General features: G+C 36.9%; 1 protein-coding gene across 1 annotated transcript; it reads right to left on the bottom strand.

Moving 5' to 3' along the window:
* Positions 1 to 6,419: 6,419 nt before the first annotated feature.
* vito (nucleolar protein viriato) lies at positions 6,420 to 9,469 on the bottom strand. The gene is made up of 4 exons (XM_019043059.2): positions 9,133 to 9,469; positions 8,339 to 8,444; positions 7,102 to 7,263; positions 6,420 to 6,714 (listed from the first exon to the last, which is right to left on the bottom strand). Exons 1-4 carry the CDS (start codon positions 9,234 to 9,236, stop codon positions 6,673 to 6,675), a joined length of 414 nt encoding a protein of 137 aa, XP_018898604.2. The 5' UTR covers positions 9,237 to 9,469; the 3' UTR covers positions 6,420 to 6,672.
* Between the last annotated feature and the right edge of the window lie 949 nt (positions 9,470 to 10,418).

The following is a 10,418-nucleotide window of genomic DNA, read 5'->3' as shown; positions in this document are numbered from 1 at the left end:
TACAGAATTTTTTTCAGATTTTTTTTGAGCCCTCTGGCCTGAGAAATCTTACTTCAAAAATGCCAAAAATTGAAGGTCTCTGAAACGCTGTTTGAATCGCGCGGGCTGAGAACTGACGTCACACCTCAGGTGGTGACGACCCTTGGTTTATTCCGAGTTAGTCCGAACAATATGGCTGCTGCCCGGTTTGTTTATTTAGCGAAAGTTTCTAGCTGTATATTGTGATTTAGTGGTAAAATTTGACGAGAAATTTGTTGAAACATTTGGTTTCGTCCGAAATTAACTCTTTCTTGATGAAAAAAGGCGTTAAAGTTCGCGAAATTTATTCACCGGGCGTCCGCGAGTGAGCATCGGCTATCGGAAACGACGGGCTCGTAAACAAACGAAGATTGATAACAGGAAGGATCCAAACAACTCGGAATCTTTTGATTTTCTTTACCTTTAAACCATTTCTGACTTCTACAAAGCATCTGAAAATCAGTTTTATCGTATTTTACAATCTGGAGCTAGAGTCTATCGGCTCATTGTGATGTGTATTCAGAGTATTCTGAAACAGAAAGTCAGTTGTCATAAGTTCACACCCAGACATTCTTTTCTTGGATCATTCGCTTTTCATTTTCGCCTCAAATCAAGTGTTTTGTAGTTTCCTTATCTGAAGTATGTGGTTTTGAATTCATACAAGAGTTTGAAGTTCATCTGTTTTAGCATTAAAGCCTATTGAGCCCTCAAACTTTACCGATATGATTACAGTTCAAGGTTCCTCTGGTCCGTACCAAGTGATTAGGTACACATCAAAGATGTGTCCTATGGTTCTTCAAATTAACAGTTCAGAAGTAAATTAGAGACTACAGTAACTTAATCCACTCCTGCCCTTTCCTTCAGTGTTTGTTCGTGTCTGTTCTTTATGCGTTACCACTCTAGTGCATACACCGGTAATGTAGGTTAGATAGGTATTATCGCATATTTTCTACTAGCAGTACCTTCTCTTAAGCGTTCTAATTTAGCAAAGAAATTCCACCAGTTGCAGAAAATTGTGTGCGTAATGAATAAGTGAATATGAATACCTCCTTTTGGTGACTCAAAGTTTCTCAGATCCGTCTTAAGGAGGTTTCGCATGTAGGTGCATGATCAGTTTTGCCAGATGAAATTACTGCCCTAGCAGCTTCAAATTTATACTTTGATCTCTGATTCACTAATAAATGACACTTTATGGTGTCATTTATATTTAATCAGTTCAAAGCTAATGCGACAATAAATCATCAAAGGTCCGATTGAGGAAGAAATTTTCCGGTGAGTGCCACGGCTGAATCAACATTCCAACTAGACTTGCGAAGGTATCAACCCAAATAGACTCATGAGGAAGTGATACCTATATGGTAAGTGATAATTCTATTAAGGCTCTTTCATTTCTTAGATGCGGAGTGCATTAAAAATTTCTAAATCTGCTCATCTGCAGTCATATACTTGAAGAGGAGTACAACATGAAATGTAGGTGAAGTAACGAAATCGTGGGAATGAGTTAATCCTACAGCTTCTCTCCACTGAGACACGGATGAAGTAATCTGAAAGCCTTAAGCTGGAAGTTGGCAATGATGGAGGTTCCATGGTGTTTTTCCTGCCTTGAAAGATAAGGTTGTGCTGCAGGCCTTAAGCACTATGGAAAATTTGAAATATTGTGATTTTAAACGCAGGCTTCATCTAAGAATATGGAAATCGATCTCAAGTGCTTTCTCAGATAACTTTCAGAGTTTTTATTTTCATATATAAGAGACAATTATGAGATGATTATCCTACTATTCATGGTATTTCTGATTGAGAGTCAACTAGTTCACTTGATGCATTCACTTTCCTTTCAAAGAATGAAATATTAGAGGTGACTCTCAAACACTGCAACCGAGAAAGGGCCTTTTTGCATCCAGTGCCTCAATTACGTATTGACTACGGTGTTCAAAACTTCTACTTTCAGTTTAGATTTTAAATGGAAAACAAGTTGACTTAACGCTCTACATATTCACAAAATTTTCGGCATGTAGAAGATATAAATATCGCACACATTTCAGAAATTTTGTCGAATAATTTTTCCATTAGGACATCAAGAGAAGCAATCAGACTAAAACTTAGTGAATCTAGGTAAGTACTTTCTCAGATTAGCCATGCCACTACTTTTCCACGCTTTTTCATTAATCATTATCCACAAAGTTAAACATACTTAAATCTAAATGTTACACTAAACTTGTGTATTTAACCTGATAGTACCTCAGTAATTATAATTATCTTACCTGTTAAACTGTATGATGCAATGAAAAAAATTTCACTTCCAGACAGATGATCATTTCCTGGTTGATACCTTCGCAAGTCTAGTTGGAATGTTGATTCAGCCGTGGCACTCACCGGAAAATTTCTTCCTCAATCGGACCTTTGATGATTTATTGTCGCATTAGCTTTGATCTGATTAAATATAAATGACACCATAAAGTGTCATTTATTAGTGAATCAGAGATCAAAGTATAAATTTGAAGCTGCTAGGGCAGTAATTTCATCTGGCAAAACTGATCATGCACCTACATGCGAAACCTCCTTAAGACGGATCTGAGAAACTTTGAGTCACCAAAAGGAGGTATTCATATTCACTTATTCATTACGCACACAATTTTCTGCAACTGGTGGAATTTCTTTGCTAAATTAGAACGCTTAAGAGAAGGTACTGCTAGTAGAAAATATGCGATAATACCTATCTAACCTACATTACCGGTGTATGCACTAGAGTGGTAACGCATAAAGAACAGACACGAACAAACACTGAAGGAAAGGGCAGGAGTGGATTAAGTTACTGTAGTCTCTAATTTACTTCTGAACTGTTAATTTGAAGAACCATAGGACACATCTTTGATGTGTACCTAATCACTTGGTACGGACCAGAGGAACCTTGAACTGTAATCATATCGGTAAAGTTTGAGGGCTCAATAGGCTTTAATGCTAAAACAGATGAACTTCAAACTCTTGTATGAATTCAAAACCACATACTTCAGATAAGGAAACTACAAAACACTTGATTTGAGGCGAAAATGAAAAGCGAATGATCCAAGAAAAGAATGTCTGGGTGTGAACTTATGACAACTGACTTTCTGTTTCAGAATACTCTGAATACACATCACAATGAGCCGATAGACTCTAGCTCCAGATTGTAAAATACGATAAAACTGATTTTCAGATGCTTTGTAGAAGTCAGAAATGGTTTAAAGGTAAAGAAAATCAAAAGATTCCGAGTTGTTTGGATCCTTCCTGTTATCAATCTTCGTTTGTTTACGAGCCCGTCGTTTCCGATAGCCGATGCTCACTCGCGGTCGCCCGGTGAATAAATTTCGCGAACTTTAACGCCTTTTTTCATCAAGAAAGAGTTAATTTCGGACGAAACCAAATGTTTCAACAAATTTCTCGTCAAATTTTACCACTAAATCACAATACACAGCTAGAAACTTTCGCTAAATAAACAAACCGGGCAGCAGCCATATTGTTCGGACTAACTCGGAATAAACCAAGGGTGGTCACCTGAGGTGTGACGTCAAAAATCGGCGTTCGCGCCACGGCCCGGATTCAAATAACGTTTTTGAGGGGCACGATTTTAAAATCGCATTTTCTCCCCTTAGCAATTTTTTTCAAAACTTTTTATTGTGCTCATCGTTTTTCTGGTGAAATTTTACATATAGTGCAATAGCTTTTAAGCCAATCCCTCACCAGCCGAACTGCCTCATTGTCTGCGAAACTACTTAGTGTAATGTAAGCGATTGGCAGAAAAAACAGCCCCTTCTTACAAATGTTTGCTGACAATTTGAGACAATTGCTATAACTTAGACGTTGCATCCAGTTTATTACTTCTGCTCATCAAGGTTCTGTCCCCCTCTCTTTTTATGGGAGATAACTTTAGACAGATTGCGATACAGTTGCATGACACCATTTGGTATAGCTCTACCATAGAGTACGACATCGTAATAGAAATGAGAAGCAGCTGTCATAACTTGACTGATTGACTGAGTGCGAACCCCTTGTATGCAATGTCCTTGTAAATCACTTTCGATACAAAATAATTGCTGTGTTATAAACTGTGGAAAGTAATTATCATCAGTCATCAGTTTTCCCTATAGTTTCTTTATTACATTGGAAAGGTGACTTTACTTCGCTTAGAAATCTTGGGTTAAAGAGATTTAAAATCAAGACTAATCTACACAGGTCGTACATTCCCGTGGTCGAGTTTTGAGATCTTACTGCAAAGTGCACCATGACTTTAGGTAGTTTAATGCAATGCATTTATTATGGGATATTTTGAGTTGAGACAATTCTGCATCATATTGCCCACCATTGGGCAGAGGATTGGATGTCTAAGAGTTGCGCAGTGCCTGGCCTGTGTGGATTGTTCTTGTGTAAAAGTGACGCCGCTCTGTTCTATTTTGACTCCATGCACTCAGCGGTGCAAGTGCAGTGAAGAAGTCCTTCTGTAGTATTATACTTATGCTTATCCAATGTGACTTTGCATAGCAATAGATGTTATTTCAACACTGTTTAAATATCTATTATAATGATCCCGCCTTTCTTTACCACTTATTTGAAGACCTATATTATATAGACAGTGACTCATGTTTATTTGTTAGTAAATCATCGTAAATTTTGGACTTGTTATCTGGCTTTGGAAAATTTGTCAAGAAAAAAATTTATTGTACATATTCACAGTGCCTTGATATCAATTTAACGATCTACCCTGTATATTTTTCTCTTACATTACATTGCACCAGAAATCTTGACGTGGTTTTACTTTCTCCACAACAGTATTTATTTAAAATAAATGTATGAACCTGCAACCAGGTGCCTTTTCAAAGATTTACTTGTCTTTAATTTTTTAATCACACTAACGAAATTATTTTTACCCGCCTTCAGTCAAAATTTTTCTATTATGCTTTTTTTTGCTGAAGCCTCAAGTACGGCTTTCAACGGTTGACTGTTTGATAAACTTTTCTGTGCTATCTTCCTCAATATTTTGATTGCAATGGTATAATCAGCTAAGTTCAATAACCAGGGTGTAAACAAAGAGAACCATGGTCAGTAGAGGGAAACCTTGTCAAATGAGATTTCAAAAGATGAAAACACACTACATAATAAAGACATCTTAAGCTTTTTTCCTTTATCGGAGTTGTATCCTTATGTCACAAACTCTGTTCAGATAATTTGCTCACTTTGTAAGTGGACCAAATTACTGATAATCAGGATTGATAAATTGACACCAAAGCGATACGGATTACCAAATAATCTGAATAATGGATGGAGACAAGAACACTTCACTATCTACACACCTAACTTATCGCTGATAATGTTAAACACCGTATTCTCCAGGTCCATCTTTTAGCCGCGTACCGTTACTAGATTAATTGGATAAACCTGAGTCCAGATTCTGGAGGTTTTGTGTGTGGAGAAAAACAATAACCTTGATTACGAGATATATCTGCTAGTCAATACATTAAAATCATGATTCATGACTTAAATAGGTTGCATTCTTTCAAAGAATTAAAAAATGTGAGGTCAATCGCTGACAGAAATCTGTTTCTGAATTGAAGCAGAAAGGAAGAAAACACTAACTCGGGAAATGAAAATGTTCAAGAGACAAAAAACTGCACAGTAAGTGAAGAAGTTGGTCTGAAAAAAAAGCTTTTTGGTGTCTAAGGACAATTAATTTTGGAAACTTTTAGGGCATAGATAGTTGATATAGATGCGCCATCTTCGATGGCTTCTATGAAAATTAAGCACCTTCAATGAAATTTGGGTGTTTTTAAGTTTCTGACTTGGTGGATTTTTACGATCCAAAATTCAATTGTGAACAGACTCAAGAGTGAAGCTGAGATGAAGAGGAAATAAAAGTTTTGATAAGATAAAGATTCAGGATAATGACTCACTTTATTCTGCATGTTAAACATTGAGCCAATTAATTACGATGTCAGAACATGGAAAATAAGATAATTCAGAAATTACAAATTCAAAATATCCATTAAGTTCTTTGAACATTTGAATTTTTTCTCTCAAAATTCTTCTATCAACTAACCAAGTAACTGTAAGATTCAAAAATATTTGAATCATCTGCAATATTCAAAGTATGTGCAAAGTTTCCTCATTGATTGGGAATTGGAAAAGAAAAAAAAAGAATGTTACCTCATTCTTGTTATGTGACATTTTTCTCTCGCAAAGCACAAAGTAAATTTTCCTCATGAAAAAAAATATGTGTATCCTGTAAAAGCGAGTGCCTGGAGGATGACAGGCATTTAAGTAAATCGAGGAGAGACAAGAGGCACATTGAGAATCACTTTAAAATGAAAAAAAAAAAAAAAAAATATGATTATCTTTTCTTCTTCTTCTTGTTTGATTTTTTCCCATAACCCTTTTGATGTTGCTTTAAGAACTTTTTCTTCTTATTTTTCAAACTCCTGGATCTTCTTTTGTTTATACTACGTTCCATAAGTTGCTTCAACTTAAAAATCTTACTATTCTTGGCCAGCTCAGCAGCATTTTTACTAATTTGTTTCTTTAAATTTTTATTTGGCTGAAATTGTGATTTATCCTCTTCAGACTCTTTTTCCGTTTTTATTGTGGGCTTCAGTGACATTCCTTCTATTTCATCTACGTCCTCTTTCTTTAAGGGCATTTCTTCTTCTCTTCTTCCTTAATGGTTACAGGCTGTAAAGGAAATAAATGAAAATTGAAATTCTTCACATTACAATCATTCGATAGGAAGACGAATGCAATGATATGAAGGGTCAATCACAAAACTACTACAGTGATACCTTGATCATCCGCTCATTGCTTATTCAGCACTATATTTTTTCACTTTTATCGGAACATGTGTATTTCATTTGATAATTTTTCACATCCCTCTCTGGGCTATTATGGTTGCCAATAACAAAAAAAAGGGTGCCCGCAAACACAGGAAACTTGAAAATGGATGGCAAAGACTGACTTTTAGCATACGTAAAAACATGATTTTTGAAGGATTATGCCTTAGAGGAGTCCATTAGTTAGTTTGTATCTCTGGTGTGTAACAGACCCATCAAAGATAATACTTACTCTATTCGCTCCAATCCAATTATTGTGCTTAGCAATTTCATCTGTCGATAATTCTGTAATGCATACAGAATGAGTTCCAAGATCATACTCTTCTGTTTGCAAATGCTCAACTTCAGGAACAGGCTCAAAACTCTTCGTTAGTTTCATATACGACTCTCGTGCCTGAAACATGAGTTTTAATTAGAGTGGAGAACAACAACCCAGATTTGTGTGGTTTCCTAAGATTCAAGAGGGTCTCGTGATGCACGTGCTTGGCTACAGTAAGGCTACAAGGGGAAGGAAATATTTATTTTAAGGAAATAGGGAAGGTGTGACTTACTGAGAGACTTAAAATTAAAGGAAATAGAACTGAACCGAAATTTTCCTAAGGGGCCTACACGCCAAAATTTAAGTCTTCAGAAATACGGAAAAAAGTGTGCCATTCGTCGTTATTCAATTTTCTTTGACTAGTTTCCAAAGGTATTCTTAGACACATACGTTTTTCGGGTTTAAAAGATTGAGCGCACAGCAAACAGCACAAATTCCTCAAAGACTGGATTTTGGTGTGTGGGCCCTTGAGAAAATTATAGGTTCGATTGTAAGTGTAGGGGAAACTGAGCCACTAGTTCTAAATAGGACCATCAAGCTTCATGAAATGAAATTCAGCATAAGTTTAGAAGAACCCAAATTTTTGAAAGAAAGACTTTTTAGAACAGAGTAAAACAGCAGTTGGTGCTTTAAATTCAGTAAAAAAAAATAGATTCACTTTTACATATACCAACTTTTGGTGTCTGATCCAAAATGAGCTAAAAACTTGGTTAGGACTGTCAACTTCGCCATTAAGACCTATTGCTTGAAAGCCACTTTTACATACTTGATCAAATAGATGAAAATCAATGGCTCAGGTGCAAAATCACATATCTCCGTTTGTGACGTTGCATACATCCCTTAGAGCAATAAATTTTACTTATTCCTAGAAACCAGTAAACATAATTTCTTGAAAATTTCCTTGATTCTTCTACTCTCTTAGCAGAATATTCTTCAAAAATTTTAGGCTACAAAGGTAAAAAGCAAAAAAATAAACTACGAGTGGAAATTCTGAAACTTTACAACGGAGATACATGGTTGTGCACTTCCACCGTTAATATCCTCATCAATAATGTCCTAGTGTCGGTCCTGGATTTCAGCAATGAGATTAGGACTGTTTTTGAGAGTTAAGTGTGCGCTTCTCCTTCACTGAGAGATGAATAAACCGTACCTCCTGCTTTATGCGCTTTTTCTCTTCTTTCAGCAGAACTTTGAATTCTTCTTCAGCTTTTTTCTTCCTGGCTTGCTTCCGCTTTGAAAATCCTGTTAGATAATCCCTAAAAAAAGATAAAATACATATACAAATGACTTAGTTTAAACTGAACAAGAGATTACCATAGAAATAGTTGGGCCTTTTTAGAGAGAACTTTACCATTTTAAAAAAATGTGATGACTGAGACATGATGGAAAATACACCCCTCCCAGTTATGAACTAATATGCGTTTTAGCTCAAAAAGCGCCATGGGGGGGAGGGAGGGAGAGGGGGCTTGGATTGGCAGATGTTGCAGAATGCGATGCTCATTCCGTCCAACACTCGCAATGCTTCTACATGGCGCTTAGTTCCGTTTGACAGAACGCGCTATCCGGGATTTTAAAATCCTCAAAAGGAACTCAATTAGGCGCTTAGTTCCTTTTAACAGAAATACATCCCATTGCCTAATTAAGTTCACCCTTCCTTTCTTACATTTTTTTGGACGCTTTCGGAATAAACAAAGCACTTTTATCATGTATCATGTTCAGTGTGCAAACGACCAACATTCTAAACCACTGCCAAGAGATCAACTTCACCACTCCAGTCATGAATTGGCACACCTGATAGGCATTGTATCATGACTTAAGCGAATCTATGAATAGTCTTGCAGGAAGATTTTCAAAAGTTCTTTGGGAAAATTGAAACAGAAAAGGTGAGGAAAAAAACAACGCAATTTCTAGAAAAGGAAGTCAAATAATGATTGAAAATCTCACCGCCTTGCTTTCTCATCGAAAACTATGTGTACTTTAGTCTTCTTATTTATGGCCTTTTTTGCCCGGATGATTTTCTTCGGTTGATCGAAGTCTTCTAGATCCATTTCTAATAGATGTCGGAAAGGTAACTAGCATGCCAGGTCAACTCCTGGGAGAGAACCAATGGTAAATTACAGAAAACTGATCGACAGGTAACCTATAATATTGTGGACTAGGTACACTGAATATCGGAAAATAAAATTTCTGTGTCAAAAGATGAAAACGTATAATATTTGGAATGACGAATGTTCAGCACTTCAGCACATGTGAACTGGTGGAGAGGTTATGTTAATGTTTACAGTTATCACAGAGTTATGACCGTAGCCAGGGACGAGTTCTATAGGACGCCGTTCTGTTGTGAGCGGGTGATTGCAGCGCATTCTCGCGTAGGATCCTAGTCAACTCAGAGGATCCTTCCCCCCGAACCTCGACTCATCCATCGCCCGCTCCAAAAGTGAGGTTAAGCCGGAGATTGAAAAATAACACATAAGGCGGCTGAATTCTTGAAAAATAAGTATATTTTTGGCGTTTTTCGACCCCTTTCGACAAGGAAGGACCCGCCGCATGTAAAAATACGCTGAAAAATTCGATTTTTTGCAGTTATACGCGATCCTACGGATTTTAATGAAGTCTAACAACTGATAACAGCAGTGAGTTGCGAGGATCCTACGCGAGAATGCAGCACTAGTACCTGCTCACGAATTTTTACATTGACTCTTACGGGAGTCCAGGGTCCTATAGAACTGGTCCCTGCCGTAGCCATCATCCCTCCTTCACCCCTAAACAACGTGGCAGAACCGGGTAGGCAACCTAGCATACTTTGTAGTCCAGAGGCCTGTGGCCAGCCAGGCCAAAGGGAAGATAAGTGAAGGAGATAATGTTGCCGTTAGCAATATCGGTACATCATTTTTATTTTTTCGTTTTGGATCTATAGTGCCAAACCTTGCCAAACCCCAAATCGTAGGTGAAACTACCAGATCACGTAAAACATTTGTGGTGTTAAAAAATCTATGCTCACATTTTGCTTTTTTGAAGGAGAATGGATCAATGTATATAATTCCTCGAAATTTTCACAAATTTTTCTCTGCACAAAGAGGAAAAATCACGGAAGTTTTCAAGAACTGACATTGGCTTTTTTATCAAAGAATCAGCATTAAATTTGAATCCACCTTTCCATTTTGAATCACTATCTTTGGAATATGAAGTAATTCTTCCACCTATCATTGCCCTTGCAATTTTTTTTGAGG

Source organism: Bemisia tabaci, chromosome 4, assembly GCF_918797505.1.
Source record: "Bemisia tabaci chromosome 4, PGI_BMITA_v3".
In the NCBI taxonomy this organism is placed as follows: domain Eukaryota; kingdom Metazoa; phylum Arthropoda; class Insecta; order Hemiptera; family Aleyrodidae; genus Bemisia; species Bemisia tabaci.
This window is presented reverse-complemented; position numbering and strand designations above follow the sequence as displayed.